Source organism: Acyrthosiphon pisum, chromosome A2, assembly GCF_005508785.2.
Source record: "Acyrthosiphon pisum isolate AL4f chromosome A2, pea_aphid_22Mar2018_4r6ur, whole genome shotgun sequence".
Lineage (NCBI taxonomy): Eukaryota > Metazoa > Arthropoda > Insecta > Hemiptera > Aphididae > Acyrthosiphon > Acyrthosiphon pisum.
Genome location: NC_042495.1, coordinates 104,669,529 through 104,693,481, shown reverse-complemented (window position 1 = coordinate 104,693,481; position 23,953 = coordinate 104,669,529). Strand labels below are relative to the sequence as shown.

General features: G+C 29.1%; 1 protein-coding gene across 1 annotated transcript in view; it reads right to left on the bottom strand.

Annotated features, from left to right (window-relative positions):
* The window catches only part of LOC100573471, a 54,234-nt gene that overhangs the window by 22,790 nt on the left and 7,491 nt on the right, over positions 1-23,953 (bottom strand). The window contains exons 5-28 of the mRNA XM_029490037.1: positions 23,693-23,734; positions 22,559-22,684; positions 21,543-21,599; positions 21,345-21,401; positions 21,045-21,191; positions 19,802-20,110; positions 19,075-19,410; positions 18,631-18,834; positions 16,829-17,053; positions 15,642-15,698; positions 15,442-15,498; positions 14,142-14,288; positions 13,132-13,188; positions 12,934-12,990; positions 12,634-12,780; positions 11,390-11,698; positions 10,663-10,998; positions 9,727-9,930; positions 7,898-8,122; positions 6,506-6,562; positions 6,306-6,362; positions 3,880-4,026; positions 1,794-2,138; positions 934-1,242 (exon numbers count right to left, since the gene is read on the bottom strand). Coding sequence (XP_029345897.1) covers positions 934-1,242; positions 1,794-2,138; positions 3,880-4,026; positions 6,306-6,362; positions 6,506-6,562; positions 7,898-8,122; positions 9,727-9,930; positions 10,663-10,998; positions 11,390-11,698; positions 12,634-12,780; positions 12,934-12,990; positions 13,132-13,188; positions 14,142-14,288; positions 15,442-15,498; positions 15,642-15,698; positions 16,829-17,053; positions 18,631-18,834; positions 19,075-19,410; positions 19,802-20,110; positions 21,045-21,191; positions 21,345-21,401; positions 21,543-21,599; positions 22,559-22,684; positions 23,693-23,734 — 4,014 coding nt within the window. The remainder of the gene's footprint in view (positions 1-933; positions 1,243-1,793; positions 2,139-3,879; positions 4,027-6,305; positions 6,363-6,505; positions 6,563-7,897; positions 8,123-9,726; positions 9,931-10,662; positions 10,999-11,389; positions 11,699-12,633; positions 12,781-12,933; positions 12,991-13,131; positions 13,189-14,141; positions 14,289-15,441; positions 15,499-15,641; positions 15,699-16,828; positions 17,054-18,630; positions 18,835-19,074; positions 19,411-19,801; positions 20,111-21,044; positions 21,192-21,344; positions 21,402-21,542; positions 21,600-22,558; positions 22,685-23,692; positions 23,735-23,953) is intronic.

Below are 23,953 nucleotides of genomic sequence, written 5' to 3'. Positions count from 1 at the left end.
TTCCGGTACAGTTGTAGCCACCAGCCTCCACCGTTTCAGTTGCGGGGTCGATCTGTTTGAAGATTAACCATTTGTTCTGCTTCAAATCACCAGTTAAATTGTCGGACTTACGCAACTCGTTACTTTGAAACTGCCAGATGTTATGCTACTTAAAAATTATACAATATTATTATCTTTGTAATAAATAAAGAAACAAACTTCATATTATACAACAAAATTTGTACCTATATTAATGCTTATTAAAAAAAAAAAAAAAAAAAAACTTTAGTCTCTTCGGTAATAAAACTATAATTTTAGTATATTTATATAATATTATATATATTATAATGAAGAATCAATAACGGTAGTTGAAAGTTACTAGTTACGTTAAATGTTATAAAGAAAGAATGAAGTTCTTCATACAACTTCAACATGTGAATTCTTTAGTACTTTTAACCTTTACATATTTTAACTTATAGTAATTGAAAAAATATTGTTTCGTGTAAATGTTTAACCCTGAACTAAAAAATATTAAAATATTGAATAACAATAAGTGATATTGCAATATTGCATAGTTGCATCACGATAATTTGTTTACAATTAAAGTTATAATAGATACTAATTAATACCGCTTGACAACAAACTTCAAATAGCATTCTTGCAGAATAGAAATATGTACTATGAAAATAGCTATAAAAATTGAAAATCTTTAAAGTGGTTCTTTGGAATATCAAATGAAACACTGAAATTTACATTGGAATAGATAAAAAAAAAATGACGATGAACTGTCAAAGTATATATTTCCTGGGCCTAAATATTAACCCCGTTTACCATTGTCTCTTGTGGCCCTAGCGCCCTGCTTAACCTGTATAATACATATATATGAACACTAAAATAGATGGGTTTACATTACCTCCCACTTAAATGGGTCTGTTAGAAATATTAATCGTTTACGAAGTTTCTCAAGCGGCATGACCAGCTCCGACGAGACCTGAAGTTCGTCCAGCTTCTGAGTGTAATCCATAATATCTCTTGCTTATGGTCAGTAGACGGAGAGTGTATATCTTCATACAGTTTTTTATACACTTCTTCAATCGGAACTTTCCTTTCAGTCATATTTTTAAGTTCGGTTTCCCAGGATTCTATCAAGAGCTTGTAATCTTGTTTAAGTTCAGTTATTGAATCGTATACATTTATTTGCTGATCCTCAAATAAGCGCATCTGCTTTTGAAAATGATCAATTTGGTGAGTGCAGTTTGTAATCTAAAAATGTTTAGTAAATTAGGAGGTTTCCTTACCTACGCTATGTGATCCGGATACCCGGTTGAATGTAAGTTCTCAATCATAACATATTTAGTAGATAGTTAATAATATTTTAAAATGTTTATATATTATTGTATTTTATGTAAATTTAAAGTTAGTTTAATCTAATAATTGAATCTGTATGAGTTAATTTATTAGTATGACATGTTATTTAATAATATGCGTAATTCATATTGTATTAAAAGTCTAAAACACCTTTGCAATCCCACTAAACACTATTCCATATAGTCTTTGATATAAATAAAGAACCATAAGAATAATCAATGGAATAGATAATAGAAATATGTCACACTCGTTACCATTAATGTATTGAAATTGTCAAATCTTAACCGGGTTTTAACTACACAATTTGAATATTTTATACAATAATTACTATATAATTGATCACAAATTTTCTTGATTTTGATTTTTTTTTCAATATATTTACCTCAAACGTGACCTGTAAAACCTATTCATATTATATAATCATAGAAATAGCTTTGTTTTATTACCTCCAACTTAACATGATCTTGTATGTATAACTGTGCTAGAGCTTGTCTGAGCGTGGTGGCTGGCTTTGACGAGTCTTGAAGCTTGTCTGCCGTTCGAGTTTTTTCCCTAATAATCTCCGGCGGGCATCTGACCGGCTGTTCATCCTCGATCATTCTCAGAAAGATTCTAGCCTCTAGAGAATAAGTCTTTGAAAGAATATTTGTAAGTTTGGTTTTCCAGGACACTCTTAAAATCTCATACGCCTGTTCAAATTCAACTATCGACTCTAATACATTTATTTGCTGGTCCTTAAATGTCAGCATCCGTTTTTGTATCTGTTCAACGTGGTGAGTGCAGTTCTGAATCTGAAAATTTTTAGAAGTTAGGTAGAGCCGTTTATTATGATCCGGACGATCGGTTTGAATGCCTTACCGAATCTTTACATCATTAATAGGTGCCTAGTTAATAATATTATACAAATATTTATATTATTGTATTTTAAATAAATTAAATGGTAGTTTAATTTAAGTATTGAATCATTGTACGAGTAAATGTAATAGTAAGTCATGGTATTTATTAATAAGTAGTTTTAGGTCAATAACACTGTACCTACTAATTACTGTATGTATAAACTATTTATTAGTGTGCATTTATATTTAATAATAAGTAAGTTTGTTTAGTAAATAATATGCCTCTTGAACTCGTCGAAATTTACTATTTGTATATATTCAAGTAATTATTGCGAGCATATATAATGGCCAATAATAGAAAAAAGGTAGATAAGTATAGTTTTTGCACATTGTCCTAGATTGTATCGATTAACTATATCGTTACCTTAGTGAATCTATTCACTGTAAAAACATAATGTTATTATTAAGGCATAAAAACCTCAAATCTAAGTCTGATCATAAAATTCTAACTTGACCGTCGGTGTCAGTATTATACAAAGCTTCCTATTTAAATTGAGAGGAAGAGGTGGGAAAGTAAGTAACTGCTTTGCTGTACAATATGTCAGTATGTGTCAAGCGTACCTCGCCATTTAGTAAGTCACTGTAATGTGTGTGAAATTTACATTCCATATAAAATCTTTGCATATAAAAAATGATTCTGAGCCAAACCCTTTTACTTTCTAATTTACCTGAATATAATTTTTTTTTCAAATAATGCAGACATTGAAGCCTATTACAACATGATGATGTATAGTAAGATTTTAAATTAAATTATGAATATACTACCGAATAACTAAAATTGAATAAATTTTCGCTAAACAAATCGCATTCATTAAATTATTATAGTTGAATTTTTTTGTATCGTATATAAAACTATGTTGGATCAACTGGTCTTAACTTTAAGGATTTCAATGTATTACCAGTTGACTTTGTTTTCAAAAAAATAGCTATTTTGTGGGTGGTTAAACACTTAGATCAATGGGTAGAGAAAAATGGAATTAATAACAAAAGATCTTTTCGATCTTTCGATGCTAAAACATCACTTTTTAAAAAATCAGTTGGTCAAAAATTTGTTGATTATCTTGGTCCTATATATTACAATTCTATGCCTTTCTCTATAAAGAAGAATGTTAATATTAATTACAATTATAACAAAGCTAAAAAATAATTAATGATTGGCTACATGTATCATTAACTGTAACGTAGATTAACCTTATTATATTCCATTTTTAATTATCTCTTTTGTATTGTATAATTATTAATTACGCAATAATAGTGTTTTAAATTTTAGTTTTTTAAGCATAAGTATAAATTTATAACTCTCTATCTTCGTCACAAGCTTAGCTTACAGAAGATGGATAATTCAAATGTACATTTAATGTAAAACTGTAAATTTGTTTATTTTAAATAAAAAAAAAAAAAAAATAATGATAAATCGTAAATCTTTGAAAAAATCGTATTAAATCCCAGAAGAACACTGATTTAGGTACTTAGGTTTAATGAGGTTTTAGTAAAAAAAAAACTATAATGGTAGGTCAAAATACACATTCCCTATATAATCTGTAAATATTACCACTATATATCTGTGTTTCATTACCTACCGTTCAGCCGGAGCTGATGGAATTAATCGTCCACGATCTTATCCTAGCACACTTACCAGCTTCGACGAATTCTGCGATTCTTCCTCTTGTGGAATGTCTCCTTTAATCGATTCCTGGACAGCGATTGTTTCATTGGCCGATGTCCTAAGCGAGCCAATGATTTTGATCAACATCTGATTTAACCATGACTCCTCTGTATGGGACTGTGCAAAAGTAATTGTAGTCATATTTTAATTTAATTATTGAATATTGTTCAAATTAATTTATAAGTTTTGCACTTTTTTAATACTTAATATATATTTTTGTGTAAGTGAAAGTTGAAAACACTTGAAATCCCGAAAAGCAATCCTGCGTCGTCGATTTTTATTTATACAAATTGAGTAAATATTATGAGTAAAATATATATTTACCTTAGGTTGTTGAATAGCTAATGATGCTTTGCCATTATCATCATGCCTGGTGTTATTCTGAAAAACGATTAATTATTAATTATTAGATATATAACTTGTAGATGTTTGAATAAATAATATTATAAATTCATTTTTATACTTAAACTGTTGTAAAGGTTCATAATAACTAAAGTTTACCATGACAAGTTGTTTAAAATAATCTTACCAGCTTCGACGAGTTCTGCGATTCTTCCTCTTGTGGTATGTCTCCTTTAAGTAATTCCTGGACAGCGATTGTTTCATTGGCCAATGTCTAAGCGAGTCAATAATTTTGTGTGACATCCGATCGAACAATAACTCCTCTGTAAGGGACTGTGCAAAAGTAATTGTAGTTGTAGTTTAATTTAATTAATGACTATTGTTCAAATTAATTTATAAATTTTGCACTCCGAATGAAGTTAATTAACAAATAATTAACAAACTAAAAATAGGAAAATCACCTGGATATTATCTAATTTCAAACAAAATGCTCAAACATCTACCAAATAAAACAATTATTCTACTCACATTCATTTTCAACTCCATTTTGAGGCTCTCTTATTTCCCTTTAACAAGGATGTTTTCCATAGTTATCCTCGTACACAAACCTCATAAACCAAAACATTTAACATCTTCTTACAGGCCAATCAGTCTTCTTCATACTTTAGGAAAAAAATTTGAAAAAATGATCTTGAAAAGAATAAGACCAATAATAAAATCATAGAATATAATACCTCAGTTACAATTTGGTTTCAGAACTAATCATTCAACAATACCACAAATCCACCGTCTCACTGGCAAAATAGGATCCTCTTTTTAAAACAAAAAATACTGGCCTGGAGTTTTCCTAGATGTTGCGAGGCGTTTGACCGCGTGTGGCACGATGGTCTCCTTATAAGTTTAAAAAATTCTTCCCAGCACCTTACTATTTGTTAATCCGCTCTTATCTTCTCAAACGAACATTTTCAGTTAGGGAAGGCACCTCAACCTCTCCATATTTTCCAGTATTTGCTGGAGTCCCGCAAGGTAGCGATCTCTCCCCTGACCTGTTTAATATATATACATCTGACTTTCCCACAACAGCTAACACAATTATTGCAACCTATACAAATGATACAGCCATTCTTACTTCCGACACAGATCCTGAGTCAGCTTCTTCTGCTCTTCAACACCACCTCGATTTAATAAGTATCTGGGCAACATCATGGTGAGTCAAAATAAACCCCGAAAAATCATTTAATGTCTTTTCACACTCAGAAAAAAACTCCCCTTCCCTTCAACTACAAGGTGTTGATATTCCTATTACACCAAAGATAAAATATCCAGGGATCATAATCGACAAGCGACTAACTCGGGTCCCACACCTTAAATCTAAACGAAAATTACTGAATTATCGTCTACACATACTTCGCCCAATACTTAAATCCAAAATTAACAATATACAAATCTTTTTTAAGACCCATATGGACTACCTATGGCAGACCTATGGCTCTCAAATTTGGAGTAATGCCAAACCGTCCCAACTACAAACCTTCCAAACATTCCAGTCCATATCACTCCGTTTTATAACATCTGTTCAATAAATAGTACGTAACAAATAATACACTTCACAATGACTTGAAAATATAAACTGTTGAACAACTAACCAAACAATACTACACTAAATTTCACAAAAAAATACATCTTCATCAAAATCCTTTTATCTCCCACCTATCATCGCGTACACTTTCCGACAGCCCCTCTAGGCTCTCGCCGCCTTAAAAGACGCTGGTGTCGTGATCTTTTATGATTAAAAAAAAAATCAATAAATTATGTTTAATTTAAATCTGAAGGGTTCTATCACTGGATGGCCTCCCTTATTCTGCCATTCTTATTATTTTATACTGTTGTGCATACCGCATTTACTTATTGTGTTTTTTAATATACATTGTAAATTTTCAAAAAAAAAAAAGTTTTGCACTTTTTTAATACTTAATATGAATTTTTGTATAAGTGAAAGGTCGGTTTTTATTTATATTAATTAAGTAAATATTATGAGTAAAATATATATTTACCTTAGGTTGTTGAATAACTAATGATGCTTTGTCATTATCATCATGCCTGGTGTTATTCTGAAAAATGATTAATTATTAATTATTTGATATATAATATCTATACTATTATAATAACATGGGCTTAATATATAAACATTTTGTATTTTCCATATCACAACGCGGAAGAACAAAATATATTATAAGTATTAAATGTGTCTTACCAAATACATCTCTTGGTGGGTAATCTTGATATCTTCAAGGAACTTCGCATAATTTCCCTATAAGAAGATAGCATTATAGCCTAATAAATTATTAATTATTGTATAATAAACACAAAATGTACAGTTATACAGATTAGTATAATATAGTATATTCTTCCATGCTAAGCCAAAAAGGGTATCTCCAATTTTGGTAAAAATTATTATGTTATTAAATGGGTTTACATTTAAATACCTAGTGATATTTTATCAATTTCAGAAGTTTAAATGTTGTATTTTCACTTTTTTTTTCTAAAACATATATTATTGAAACTTTAAATTATTAACTTGAAAGGTAGGTCCATAAATTTCCACAAAATAATCCATTTTCACAGTAATTCCTTATAATTAGCAAAAACAGGGTATGTGGCATTAACATTATTGGAGTTACGTGAAATAAATCTTATTTTACATTGATTTTGAACATAGTAGACAATTAAAAATATCACCAATCATTTCTACAGGTAATAGTTAATATATTACAAAAAATACTAATTTAATAAAGTAAGTATTATTGAAATATACATTTCATATTAGTATTTAAACCATGTAAGCACACGTGCGTACATTTTCGTTTCTAATACTTATGCAGTTTTACGAAATAACTGGTCAATAAATTTATTTTAAGTTTCGCTATTATATACGGGTATGGGATGACCTCGATTGTACATATATATAGGGCTTTTCAATGCATGTAAAAGCCACTTACACATACGCCATCACACAGTGTGTATACAGTACGTATAAAAGTCACTGATACAGTCCAGTTGTACGAAGTACGTTACATTTATATTATACTCATGCATAACTATAAAGACGTGTTACTTATTTACATTAATACCAAAGCCATTGGTCCATCCAAGCTTCAATTTCAACAAATATAATAATACAGAGTCAAACCATGAGATAGGAAAATTTATTTATTTAAGAGGATCGCATGTCACGTATTTTTCGTACCTACGGTTTAAAATAATAAGCGGTGGTAAATTACACAAACTTCCAAATGTCCGATTTTTATTTTTAATATAATATGTATGAATTCTTTGGCAAAATAACTAGACTTTCTAGGAAGTCAATTTTCAATCTTAAAGGACCATAAAATTTGGATATTTTTTTTAAAAATCTCTTATGAAAATCTGCAGTGAAGATTGTCCACTCACTAGTTAGAAGGGGATTTCTAATGTACACCATAACGATTTATACAGTTAACAATAAAGAGGCTATAAAATACGTTTGTTTCATATTATTGATATTGAATCCACAACAATTATGTATTTTTTGAAAACACGTTAAGACTTTCATCCCTCCGGCATAAGCCTACCTTACGTAACCACTATTGTAGTTTCGTTACATTACCTTACTTGGAACTGTTGGTACTACAGAACAGTGGGATTTTTCGAGTGTGGTGTGCGGCTCTGATTGATTTTGCTGCTTTTCAGTTCTGATAGGACTAGAAACCACCAGTCTCCAAAGATTCAGTAAAGGGTCAGTCTGATTAAATACTAACCATCCACACTGCTGCAAATCACAATTTGTGTCATTCCACCGAATTTTACCAAGAAACGTCCAGGTGCTGTGCTGCTTAAAATGCATAAAATATTATCTTCTTAGTAAAATAATAAAACTAAAAAAAACTATATATAATATTATAAAACATGTAGTATTTGCATATAATTTATTAAATTGTGGAAAATAGGGTACATTACAGGTGTTTAACAGTTTATTTTAGGGTTCTGTTCAATAATTTAATGCATAATAAAATAATCCCCTAATAAAATAAAATAAAATAATATTTATATTTTATCCTGGAATGGTTATACAACGGGTTGAAAACTGTAATTACTATTATAGTACTACAATATTGTTACGCACATTCAAATATTCAGTTATAAGACAGTGTTTAAAAGGAAAAAAAATCATTGTAATATCAATATGTTCCCGAAATAATAAGATACCAATATAACTGAGTGATATCCCAACAAAGCACTCCGCAATATTTCGTGTAAAAAAGCTAGGTACCTAGCTAAGTCTTTAAACCATAGATGTAATTTATGTTAAAATAATCTCTTAAAAAAATGAACTTAGTTTGGCGACTTGAAAAATGTAAAAATACTAGATATAGCATAACGAATACATAATAATAATAATAATATAGTAGACTATCATTAAAATAGGTATAGTATAATCATGTATTATAATAAAATAACGTGTTACAACATAAAAAATACAAAAAACATTTTCCATTAATATAATTATTAATTTTCGCACTCAGACCTAAATTCGTAGATAATCTTTATCGTTGAATTTTAAGCAACGGCAGTGTATTTAGATCAAAATTCAGTCAGAACACCAAATTCTTATTTCACCGTCATTGTCAGAATAACAAATTTGAAACTACGTAAATTGAAAGAAAATGGGTAACCGATTTTCTGTACTATATAGGTGTCGAGTGTACCTTGTCATTCAGTATGCCACTGAAATGTGAGTGTTAAATTTAAATTCAATGATACATTATTGCATAGGTACCAAGAACCGTTGTGAGGGCAGTTATCATATTTTATGATATATTTATATTGTATACATTTATTTTATTATTTTTATATATTTATTTATAGTTATACGATGTAATGTGTAACCTACACATTTATAGCATTTATTATATTGTTATAATTGTACCTACACGTTTGTGATATACCTATATTATGGTAAATAAAAAACGTTTGAAAAAAATTGTTTCAAACCCCAGTTGAACATTAAGGCTTATAGATTACCCAAATGGTTCAAAAAGATGACAATGGTCGGACAACACATATTATATTTCCCAGACCAAAATATTGTGTGACAACCACTCGTAAAAACCGTCACCTGTGAAACATGTATAATGTATATTGTATTTATTAAGTGAACTCTAAAATATGGATACGCATTTTAGTTAATATATTTTGAAAAGATTACCGTATATAGATAATTTTAATATAACCTTTTCTGATCCTCATACAAAATATTCGTAGAACTACACTCAACTTTATTTTATATTTTCACCAACTTATGATGAAACTTATGCATTGTAAAATATTAGTTACCTACGAATATAAAACAATTTATGAATCTTTTTATAACACAGTCAATACTCTCTCGATTTAACTGCTAAATACGTAACTATTCAAATATCTGAGTTTAATTACCATTATTGGAGAACCTGAATTTGTTGGTTCTACTCGTCCTTGGGCTTCTCCGAACGTAGTTTCCGGTACAGTTGTAGCCACCAGCCTCCACCGTTTCAGTTGCGGGTCGATCTGTTTGAAGATTAACCATTTGTTCTGCTTCAAATCACCAGTTAAATTGTCGGACTTACGCAACTCGTTACTTTGAAACTGCCAGATGTTATGCTACTTAAAAATTATACAATATTATTATCTTTGTAATAAATAAAGAAACAAACTTCATATTATACAACAAAATTTGTACCTATATTAATGCTTATTAAAAAAAAAAAAAAAAAAAAACTTTAGTCTCTTCGGTAATAAAACTATAATTTTAGTATATTTATATAATATTATATATATTATAATGAAGAATCAATAACGGTAGTTGAAAGTTACTAGTTACGTTAATTGTTACAAAGAAAGAATAAAATTCTTTATACAACTTCTGAACTTTTAAATTCTTTAGTACTTTTAACCTTTACATATTTTAATTTATAGTAATTGAAAAAATATTGATTCGTGCTAATGTTTAACCCTAAGCTAGAAAATATTGAAAAACTATAAATGTCATTGCATAGTTGCATCACGAGAATTCGTTTGCAATTAAAGTGATTATAGATACTAATTAATACCGTTTGACAACAAACATCAAATAGCAAACTTGCTGAATAGAAATATGTACTATGAAAATAGCTATTAAAATTGAAAATCTTTAAAGTGGTTGTTTGGAATATCAAATGAAACACTGAAATTTACATTGGAATAGATAAAAAAAAAATGACAATGAACTGTCAAAGTATATATTTCCTGGGCCTAAATATTAACCCCGTTTACCATTGTCTCTTGTGGCCCTAGCGCCCTGCTTAACCTGTATAATACATATATATGAACACTAAAATAGCTGGTTTACATTACCTCCCACTTAAATGGGTCTGTTAGAAATATTAATCGTTTACGAAGTTTCTCAAGCGGCATGACCAGCTCCGACGAGACCTGAAGTTCGTCCAGCTTCTGAGTGTAATCCATAATAATCTCTTGCTTATGGTCAGTAGACCGGAGAAGTTGTATATCTTTATACAGTTTTTTATGCACTTTTTCAATCACATTCTTAAGTTCAGTTTCCCAGGATTCTATCAAGAACTTGTACTCGTATTTAAGTTTAGTTATTGAATCGTATACTTTTATTTGTTGAGCCTCAAATAAGCGCATCTGTTTTTGAAAATGATCAATTTGATGAGTGCAGTTCGTAATCTGAAAATGTTTAGTAAATTAAGAGGTGCTGTACGCTATTTAATCCGGAAGACCCGGTTGAATGTAGTTCTCAATCATAACATATTTAGTAGGTAGTTTAATTTAATGATTGAATCTATATAAGTTAATTTATTAGTACGACATGTTATTTAAAAACATGTAATTCGTATTAACTATATTGAAAATTGAAAACACCTTTGCAATCCCACTAAAAACTAATCCATATAGTCGTTGATATAGATAAATAATCATAATAATAATCAATGGAACAGATAATAAAAATATGTTACATTCGTTACCATTAAAGTTGATTTTTTTCAACATATTAACCTCAAACGTGACCTGTAAAACCTGTTTATATATAATCATAGAAATAGTTTGGTTTTATTACCTCCAACTTAACATGATCTTGTATGTATAATTGTGCTAAAGCTTGTCTGAGCGTGGTGGCTGGCTTCGACGAGTCATAAAACTTATCTTCTGTTCGAATTTTTTCCCGAAGCGGCCGTACAACTTCGATCATTCTCAGAAACGAATTGGGCCTTGAAATCATATTCTCAAGTTTGGTATTCCAGGACTCCCTCAAGATATCATAAGCCTGTTCAAAATCTACTATCGAATCTAAAACACTTTTTTGCAGGTCCTTAAACGATGTCATCCGTTTTTGTATCTGTTCAACGTGGTGAGTACAGTTCTGAATCTGAAAACGTTTAGTAATTAGGAAGAGTCGCACACTATACATGATCCGGGCGATCGGTTTAAATGCCTTACCGAATCTTAATATCGTTAGTAGTTACCTACCTATAGTTAGTAATATTGTATAATTATTTAAATTATTGTATTTTAAGTAAAATGAATGGTAGTTTAATTTAATTATTGAATCATTGTACAAAGAAATTTATTAGTATGGCATGGTATTTAATGATAAGTAAATTTATGTATTGAAAATCAAAAACCCCTTTTGAACAGAGCCTTTTTATTTTATAATTTATTTATATATTTTTTTTTTCAAATAATACAGACTGTGTGAGTCCAGCTGTTACAATATGACGTTCTGTATTGCGATTTTAAATGAAATTATGAATACACTACCTAATGCCTAAAAGAAAAAAATTGATTTGCAATTTAAATATTCTATATTTAAGTATTAATATTAATAAACACATACAAATGTATTACCTGCAATAATCAGGTAAAATAAGACATTTGGAAGGGAAATTCATGATATATAGTTCCTATTGGAGAACATTTGATAAATATTGAATATAGTTAATTGTTATCATTGTAATGTATTTTACTTTTGATAATTCAATAAGTTGAATCAATTTTCAATAAACACATCACATTCATTAATTTTATTAGTATTTAATTATTAGAATTGTATATTTTTGTATCATAAATAATGTTGGATCGAAAATCTTTGAAAAAATCGTATCAAACACCAGATGAATTTGATTTAGGTATTTAGATTTTATGATGTTTAATAGAAAGAAAAATGATAATGGTAGGTCAAAAAACACATCGCCTGTATAATCTGTACATATGACCACTAAATAGGTATCTGTGTTTCATTACCTACCGTTCAGCCAGAGCTGATGGAATTAACCGTCCGCGTTCTTGTCTTAGCACACTTACCGGCTCCGACGAGTTCTTCGATTCGTCCTCTCGTGGAATGTCTCCATTAAGCAATTCCCGGACAACGATTGTTTCATTGGCCAATTTTCTAAGTGAGTCAATGATTTTGTATAACAACCGATTGAACAACAACTTCTTTGATTGGGACTGTGCAAAAGTAATTTTAGATGTAGTTCAATTCAACTATTGAATATTGTTCAAATTAATTTACTATTACTTAATATGTATTTTTGTGTTACTGTGACATTGGCTATAATGTATACTTATTGAGTAAATATTATGAGTTAAATATATATTTACCTTAGGTTGTTGAATAGGTAATGATGCTTTGTCATTATCATCATGCCTGGTCTTATTCTGAAAAATTATTAATTATTAATAATCAGGTATAATATCCATGCAATTATAATAACATGGGCTAAATATATAAACATTTTGTATTTTTCATATCACAACGCGGGAGAACAAAATATATTATAAGTATTAAATGTGTCTTACCAAATACATCTCCTGGTGGGCAACGTTGATATCTTCAAGGAACTTCGCATAATTTCCCTATAAGAAGATAGGGATAGCATTATAGCCTAATAAATTATTAATTATCGTATAATAAACACAACATTTACTGTTATAAAGATTAGTATATAGTATATTCTTCCATGCTAAGCCAAAAAAGGGTATCTCCAATTTTGGTATAAATTGTGTTATAAAAAGGGTTTATATTTTATCAATTTCAGAAGTTAAAATGTCGTAATTTCACTTTTTTTTCTAAAAAATTTAAGTTGTTATTTAATTTTATGGTATAAAATATATTTGTATTAAATATGTATTACAAAATACATCTTCTAGTTGGCAACGTTGGTATCTTGAAGGAACTTTGCATAATCTGTCTATAAGAATAGTATGCAAGCCAAAAAAATGTTTAATTATTGTACAATAAACATAATATTAACAGTTGTAGGTTACAGCAACAGGTTGATAATATAGATTAATATCTATGCTATATTTTAATAGTATTTTTAGTCTATGCAGTTCGTATGCAGGTTGGTTCACCAAAAATGCTACCCCCCTTCTTACCTTAAATAATGAATTAATTAAAATTCTGGTTTTTGGAATTTTTAAATATACACAAAGACCATATTTTTATATTCTTGAATATTTTGTTATTATTAATACAAAACAATATATTATAATACAAAAAGTTGAATTAATTTTTGCTAAACACGTCGCATTCATTAAATTATTAGCATTTAATTATTATCACTTAATTTTTTTGTAATGCTGGTTCGAATGTCTATGAAAAAATCGTATCAAACCCTAGATGAACTTTGATTAAGGTACTTAGGTTTAATGAGGTTTTAGTAGAAAAAAAACGATAATGGTAGGTTAAAATACACATCACCTGTATAATCTGTACATATGAGCACTATATATCTTTGTTTCATTACCTACCGTTTAGGCGGAGCTGATGGAATTAATCGTCCACGATCTTGTCCTAGCACACTTACCAACTCCGACGAGTTCTGCGATTCTTCCTTTCGTGGAATGTCTCCTTTAAGTAATTCCTGGACAGCGATTGTTTCATTGGCCAATGTCCTAAGCGAGTCAATAATTTTGTGTGACATCCAATCGAACAATAACTCCTCTGTAAGGGACTATGCAAAAGTAATTGTAGTTGTAGTTTAATTTAATTATTGAATATTGTTCAAATTAATTTATAAATTTTGCACTCCGAATGAAGTTAATTAACAAATAATTAACAAACTAAAAATAGGAAAATCACCTGGATATTATCTAATTTCAAACAAAATGCTCAAACATCTACCAAATAAAACAATTATTCTACTCACATTCATTTTCAACTCCATTTTGAGGCTCTCTTATTTCCCTTTAACGTGGATGTTTTCCATAGTTATCCTTGTACACAGACCTCATAAATCAAAACATTTAACATTTTCTTACAGGCCAATCAGTCTTCTTCCTACTTTAGGAAAAAAATTTGAAAAAATTATCTTGAAAAGAATAAGACCAATAATAAAATCATAGAATATAATACCTCAGTTACAATACATCTAACTTTCCCACAACAGCTAACACAATTATTGCAACCTATACAAATGATACAGCCATTCTTACTTCCGACACAGATCCTTAGTCAGCTTCTTCTGCTCTTCAAAACCACTTCGATTTAATAAGTATCTGGGCAACATCATGGTGAGTCAAAATAAACCCCGAAAAATCATTTCATGTCCATTCACACTCAGAAAAAAAAACTCCCCTCTCCTTCAACTACAAGGTGATGATATTCCTATTACACCAAAGGTAAAATATCCAGGGATCATAATCGACAAGCGACTAACTCGGGTCCCACACCTTAAATCTAAACGAAAATTACTAAATTATCGTCTACACATACTTCGCCCAATACTTAAATCCAAAATTAACAATATACAAATCTTTTTTAATACCCATATGGACTACCTATGGCAGACCTATGGCTCTCAAATTTGGAGTAATGCCAAACCGTCCCAACTACAAACCTTCCAAACATTCCAGTCCATATCACTCCGTTTTATAACATCTGTCCAATAAATAGTACGTAACAAATAATACACTTCACAAGGACTTGAAAATATAAACTGTTGAACAACTAACCAAACAATACTACACTAAATTTCACAAAAAATTACATCTTCATCAAAATCCAAGTGAAAGTCGAAAACACTTGAAATACCGAAAAGCAATACTGCGACGTCGGTTTTTATTTATATTAATTAAGTAAATATTATGAGCAAAATATATATTTACCTTAGGTTGTTGAATAACTAATGATGCTTTGTCATTATCATCATGCCTGGTGTTATTCTGAAAAATGATTAATTATTAATTATTTGATATATAATATCTATACTATTATAATAACATGGGCTTAATATATAAACATTTTGTATTATCCATATCACAACGCGGAAGAACAAAATATATTATAAGTATTAAATGTGTCTTACCAAATACATCTCTTGGTGGGTAATCTTGATATCTTCAAGGAACTTCGCATAATTTCCCTATAAGAAGATAGCATTATAGCCTAATAAATTATTAATTATTGTATAATAAACACAAAATGTACAGTTATACAGATTAGTATAATATAGTATATTATTCCATGCTAAGCCAAAAAAGGTATCTCCAATTTTGGTAAAAATTATTATGTTATTAAATGGGTTTAAATTTAAATACCTAGTGATATTTTATCAATTTCAGAAGTTTAAATGTTGTATTTTCACTTTTTTTTTTCTAAAACATATATTATTGAAACTTTAAATTATTAACTTGAAAGGTAGGTCCATAAATTTCCACAAAATAATCCATTTTCACAGTAATTCCTTATAATTAGCAAAAACAGGGTATGTGGCATTAACATTATTGGAGGTACGTGAAATAAATCTTATTTTACATTGATTTTGAACATAGTAGACAATTAAAAATATCACCAATCATTTCTACAGGTAATAGTTAATATATTACAAAAAATACTAATTTAATAAAGTAAGTATTGTTGAAATATGCATTTCATATTAGTATTTAAACCATGTAAGCACACGTGCGTACATTTTCGTTTCTAATACTTATGCAGTTTTACGAAATAACTGGTCAATAAATTTATTTTAAGTTTCGCGATTATATACGGGTATGGGATGACCTCGATTGTACATATACATAGGGCTTTTCAATGTATGTAAAAGCCACTTACACATACACCATCACACAGTGTGTATACAGTACGTATAAAAGTCACTGATACAGTCCAGTTGTACGAAGTACGTTACATTTATATTATACTCATGCATTTTTATTTTTAATATAATATGTATGAATTCTTTGGCAAAATAACTAGACTTTCTAGGAAGTCAATTTTCAATCTTAAAGGACCATAAAATTTGGATATTTTTTTTAAAAATCTCTTATGAAAATCTGCAGTGAAGATTGTCCACTCACTAGTTAGAAGGGGATTTCTAATGTACACCATAACGATTTATACAGTTAACAATAAAGAGCCTATAAAATACGTTTGTTTCATATTATTGATATTGAATCCACAACAATTATGTATTTTTTGAAAACACGTTAAGACTTTCATCCCTCCGGTATAAGCCTACCTTACGTAACCACTATTGTAGTTTCGTTACATTACCTTACTTGGAACTGTTGGTACTACAGAACAGTGGGATTTTTCGAGTGTGGTGTGCGGCTCTGATTGATTTTGCTGCTTTTCAGTTCTGATAGGACTAGAAACCACCAGTCTCCAAAGATTCAGTAAAGGGTCAGTCTGATTAAATACTAACCATCCACACTGCTGCAAATCACAATTTGTGTCATTCCACCGAATTTTACCAAGAAACGTCCAGGTGCTGTGCTGCTTAAAATGCATAAAATATTATCTTCTTAGTAAAATAATAAAACTAAAAAAAACTATATATAATATTATAAAACATGTAGTATTTGCATATAATTTATTAAATTATGGAAAATAGGGTACATTACAGGTGTTTAACAGTTTATTTTAGGGTTCTGTTCAATAATTTAATGCATAATAAAATAATCCCCTAATAAAATAAAATAAAATAATATTTATATTTTATCCTGGAATGGTTATATAACGGGTTGAAAACTGTAATTACTATTATAGTACTACAATATTGTTACGCACATTCAAATATTTAGTTATAAGACAGTGTTTAAAAGGAAAAAAAATCATTGTAATATCAATATGTTCCCGAAATAATAAGATACCAATATAACTGAGTGATATCCCAACAAAGCACTCCGCAATATTTCGTGTAAAAAAGCTAGGTACCTAGCTAAGTCTTTAAACCATAGAAGTAATTTATGTTAAAATAATCTCTTAAAAAAATGAACTTAGTTTGGCGACTTGAAAAATGTAAAAATACTAGATATAGCATAACGAATACATAATAATAATAATAATATAGTAGACTATCATTAAAATAGGTATAGTATAATCATGTATTATAATAAAATAACGTGTTACAACATAAAAAATACAAAAAACATTTTCCATTAATATAATTATTAATTTTCGCACTCAGACCTAAATTCGTAGATAATCTTTATCGTTGAATTTTAAGCAACGGCAGTGTATTTAGATCAAAATTCAGTCAGAACACCAAATTCTTATTTCACCGTCATTGTCAGAATACCAAACTTGAAACTAAGTAAATTGAAAAAAAATGGGTAACCGATTTTCTGTACTATATAGGTGTCGAGTGTACCTTGTCATTCAGTATGCCACTGACATGTGAGTGTTAAATTTAAATTCAATGATAAATTATTGCATAGGTACCAAGAACCGTTGTGAGGGCAGTTATCATATTTTATGATATATTTATATTGTATACATTTATTTTATTATTTTTATATATTTATTTATAGTTATACGATGTAATGTGTAACCTACACATTTATAGCATTTATTATATTGTTATAATTGTACCTACACGTTTGTGATATACCTATAAAATTGTTTCAAACCCCAGTTGAACATTAAGGCTTATAGATTACCCAAATGGTTCAAAAAGATGACAATGGTCGGACAACACATATTATATTTCCCAGACCAAAATATTGTGTGACAACCACTCGTAAAAACCGTCACCTGTGAAACATGTATAATGTATATTGTATTTATTAAGTGAACTCTAAAATATGGATACGCATTTTAGTTAATATATTTTGAAAAGATTAACGTATATAGATAATTTTAATATAACCTTTTCTGATCCTCATACAAAATATCCGTAGAACTACACTCAACTTTATTTTATATTTTCACCAACTTATGATGAAACTTATACATTGTAAAATATTAGTTACCTACTAATATATAACAATTTATGAATCTTTTTATAACACGGTCAATACTATCTCGATTTAACTGCTAAATACGTAATTATTCAAATATCTGCGTTTAATTACCATTATTGGAGAATCTGAATTTGTTGGTTCTACTCGTCCTTGGGCTTCTCCGAACGTAGTTTCCGGTACGGTTGTAGCCACCAGCCTCCACCGTTTCAGTTGCGGGTCAATCTGTTTGAAGATTAACCATTTGTTCTGCTTCAAATCACCAGTTAAATTGTCGGACTTACGCAACTCGTTACTTTGAAACTGCCAGATGTTATGCTACTTAAAAATTATACAATATTATTATCTTTGTAATAAATAAAGAAACAAACTTAATATTATATAACAAAATTTAAATTAGGATTTTATACATTAGACATTATACATAAAATTATATATGGAACGCTTAAAACTATATGGAGACATTAATCCCCTCTGGAATTTTTTCTCGCTTTAACCCCTGTGCCCTGCTTAACCTGTACAATATATTTGAACACTAAAATGGCTGGTTTACATTACCTTCCACTTAAATGGGTCTGTTAGAAATATTAATCGTTTAGGAAGTTTCTCAAGCGGCATGAACAGATCCGACGAGACCTGAAGGTAATCCAGCTTCTGAGGGTCTTCCATAATAATCTCCTGCTCACGATCAGTAGACCGGAGAAGTTGTATATCTTTATACAGTTTTTTATGCACTTTTTCAATCACATTCTTAAGTTCGGTTTCCCAGGATTCTATCAAGATCTTGTACTCGTATTTAAGTTTAGTTATTGAATCGTATACTTTTATTTGTTGAGCCTCAAATAAGCGCATCTGTTTTTGAAAATGATCAATTTGGTGAGTGCAGTTCGTAATCTGAAAATGTTTTGTAAATTAAGAGGTGCTGTACGCTATTTAATCCGGAAGACCCGGTTGAATGTAGTTCTCAATCATAACATATTTAGTAGGTAGTTTAATTTAATGATTGAATCTATATAAGTTAATTTATTAGTACGACATGTTATTTAAAAACGTGTAATTCGTAGTAACTATATTGAAAATTGAAAACACCTTTGCAATCCCACTAAAAACTAATCCATATAGTCGTTGATATAGATAAATAATCATAATAATAATCAATGGAATAGATAATAAAAATATGTAACATTCGTTACCATTAAAGTTGATTTTTTTCAACATATTAACCTCAAACGTGAACTGTAAAACCTGTTTATATATAATCATAGAAATAGTTTGGTTTTATTACCTCCAACTTAACATGATCTTGTATGTATAATTGTGCTAGAGCTTGTCTGAGCGTGGTGGCTGGCTTCGACGAGTCATAAAACTTGTCTTCTGTTCGAATATTTTCCCGAAGCGGCCGTAACTCTTCGATAGTTATCAGAAACGAATTGGGCCTTGAAATCATATTCTCAAGTTTGGTATTCCAGGACTCCCTCAAGATATCATAAGCCTGTTCAAAATCATTTATCGAATATAAAACACTTTTTTGCCGGTCCTTAAACGATGTCATCCGTTTTTGTATCTGTTCAATGTGGTGAGTACAGTTCTGAATCTGAAAACGTTTAGTAATTAGGAAGAGTCACACACTATACATGATCCGGTCGATCGGTTTAAATGCCTTACCGAATCTTAATATCGTTAGTAGGTACCTACCTAAAGTTAGTAATATTGTATAATTATTTAAATTATTGTATTTTAAGTAAAATTAATGGTAGTTTAATTTAATTATTGAATCATTGTACAAAGAAATTTATTAGTATGGCATGGTATTTAATGATAAGTAAATTTATGTATTGAAAATCAAAAACCCCTTTTGAACAGAGCCTTTTTATTTTATAATTTATTTATATATTTTTTTTTTTCAAATAATACAGACTGTGTGAGTTCAGCTGTTACAATATGACGTTCTGTATTGCGATTTTAAATGAAATTATGAATACACTACCTAATGCCTAAAAGAAAAAAATTGATTTGCAATTTAAATATTCTATATTTAAGTATTAATAATAATAAACACATACAAATGTATTACCTGCAATAATCAGGTAAAATAAGACATTTGGAAGGGAAATTCATGATATATAGTTCCTATTGGAGAACATTTGATAAATATTGAATATAGTTAATTATTATCATTGTAATGTATTTTACTTTTGATAATTCAATAAGTTGAATCAATTTTCAATAAACCCATGACATTCATTAATTTTATTAGTATTTAATTATTAGAATTGTATATTTTTGTATCATAAATAATGTTGGATCGAAAAACTTTGTAAAAATCGTATCAAACACCAGATGAATTTGATTTAGGTACTTAGATTTTATGATGTTTAATAGAAAGAAAAATGATAATGGTAGGTCAAAATACACATCGCCTGTATAATCTGTACATATGACCACTAAATATCTGTGTTTCATTACCTACCGTTCAGCCAGAGCTGATGGAATTAACCGTCCGCGATCTTGTCTATTAGCACACTTACCGGCTCCGACGAGTTCTTCGATTCGTCCTCTCGTGGAATGTCTCCTTTAAGCAATTCCCGGACAACGATTGTTTCATTGGCCAATATCCAAAGCGAGTCAATGATTTTGTATAACATCCGATTGAACAACAACTTCTTTGATTGGGACTGTGCAAAAGTAATTTTAGATGTAGTTCAATTCAACTATTGAATATTGTTCAAATTAATTTACTATTACTTAATATGTATTTTTGTGTTACTGTGAAATTGGCTATAATGTATACTTATTGAGTAAATATTATGAGTTAAATATATATTTACCTTAGGTTGTTGAATAGGTAATGATGCTTTGTCAATATCATCATGCCTGGTCTCATTCTGAAAAATTATTAATTATTAATAATCAGGTATAATATCCATGAAATTATAATAACATGGGCTAAATATATAAACATTTTGTATTTTTCATATCACAACGCGGGAGAACAAAATATATTATAAGTATTAAATGTGTCTTACCAAATACATCTCCTGGTGGGCAACGTTGATATCTTCAAGGAACTTCGCATAATTTCCCTATAAGAAGATAGGGATAGCATTATAGCCTAATAAATTATTAATTATCGTATAATAAACACAACATTTACTGTTATAAAGATTAGTATATGTATAGTATATTCTTCCATGCTAAGCCAAAAAAGGGTATCTCCAATTTTGGTATAAATTATGTTATAAAATGGGTTTATATTTTATCAATTTCAAAAGTTAAAATGTCGTAGTTTAACTTTTTTTTCTAAAAAATTTAAGTTGTTATTTTAGTTTATGTTATAAAATATATTTGTATTAAATATGTATTACAAAATACATCTTCTAGTTGGCAACGTTGGTATCTTCAAGGAACTTTGCATAATCTGTCTATAAGAATAGTATGCAAGCCAAAAAAATGTTTAATTACTGTACAATAAACATAATATTAACAGTTGTAGGTTACAGCTACAGGTTAATAATATAGATTAATATCTATGCTATATTTTAATAGTATTTTTAGTCTATACAGTTCGTATGCAGGTTGATTCACCAAAAATGATACCCCCCTTCTTACCTTAAATAATGAATTAATTAAAATTCTGGTTTTTGGAATTTTTAAATATACACAAAGACCATATTTTTATATTCTTGAATATTTTGTTATTATTAATACAAAACAATATATTATAATACAAAAAGTTGAATTAATTTTCGCTAAACACATCGCATTCATTAAATTATTAGCATTTAATTATTATCACTTAATTTTTTTGTAATGCTGGTTCGAATGTCTATGAAAAAATCGTATCAAACCCTAGATGAACTTTGATTAAGGTACTTAGGTTTAATGAGGTTTTAGTAGAAAAAAAAAACGATAATGGTAGGTTAAAATACACATCACCTGTATAATCTGTACATATGACCACTATTTATCTTTGTTTCATTACCTACCGTTTAGCCGGAGCTGATGGAATTAATCGTCCACGATCTTGTCCTAGCACACTTACCAACTCCGACGAGTTCTGCGATTCTTCCTTTCGTGGAATGTCTCCTTTTGTTTCATTGGACAATGTCCTAAGCGAGCCAATGATTTTGTTCAACATCCGTTTTAACCATGACTCATCTGTATGGGACTGTGCAAAAGTAATTGTAGTTGTATTTTAATTTAATTATTGAATATTGTTCAAATTAATTTATAAGTTTTGCACTTTTTTAATACTTAATATATATTTTTGTGTAAGTGAAAGTTGAAAACACTTGAAATCCCGAAATGCAATCCTGCGACGTCGATTTTTATTTATACAAATTGATTAAATATTATGAGTAAAATATATATTTACCTTAGGTTGTTGAATAAATAATATTATAAAATAATTTTATACTAAAACTGTTGTAAAGGTTCATAATAACTAAAGTTTACCATGACAAGTTGTTTAAAATAGTTTTTATTATACCAAATTTTGAATATGTTTCCTTCATCATGACAGTTATACCTTAGTTATTGATTAATTAAAATGTTCACTACAAACATTAATTTAAACATAAAGACAGTGATCAAATAATATTGAAGTCCTAAGTAGTATCTAAGCTGTACTCTCAAAAGTTAGACTTTATAGCAGGTATTAAAAAAAATTATGTTTTTTTTATCTAGATAGATTTGAATTTAGTAATCTTTATCTTTATCTAGATAAAAAAGTACTTATCCAATCCCAACACTGTTTCGAACCCTGAAGGACGTAAGTTTATCGGTCCTATATTTTATCGACAAGCCATATTGTTTCTATCGTCAAAAATAATTTGTTTACTATGAACTCAATGGTTCCATTATCGTAAAACAATAAACTTAAAAGGCTATGACTTTAAAACTTAACTGAATGAAACATATCGTTATCGCTATACTTATTTCAAAACTGCGTCATAACTGTTGTAACGATATGAAAACTATACCATAACTGCAAAGTTAGTATTCATTTTTTAATGATTTAATTATTTATTCGTAGAAACTAAATTTATTTATTAGTACGCAATTTACTGTATGTATGATAAGTAAGTAGGGAATAAAATGCAGGTTGTAACCATGCGAAAACCATTATCATAACTGCAACATTTGTATAAATATAATGAGAATTTAACATACTTACAACAGGCGGTGAATAGTCGTGCGTACAGGGATTCCTGGGCCTCTGAAATATCATTCATTATTATAATTATCTTTATACTTAAATAAAGTGCATAAATAATTAATTTGTATGTTCATATCATAATTCGCGAGTGCAGTCATAACTCGAATATTCGGTCCAAGCCTACCATCGGTAACCACCAACAGCACGGACGCATAAATGCATAATATTACATAATATGACAGAGACAAATTAAAATAATAAATTAAAAAACACGCTTCA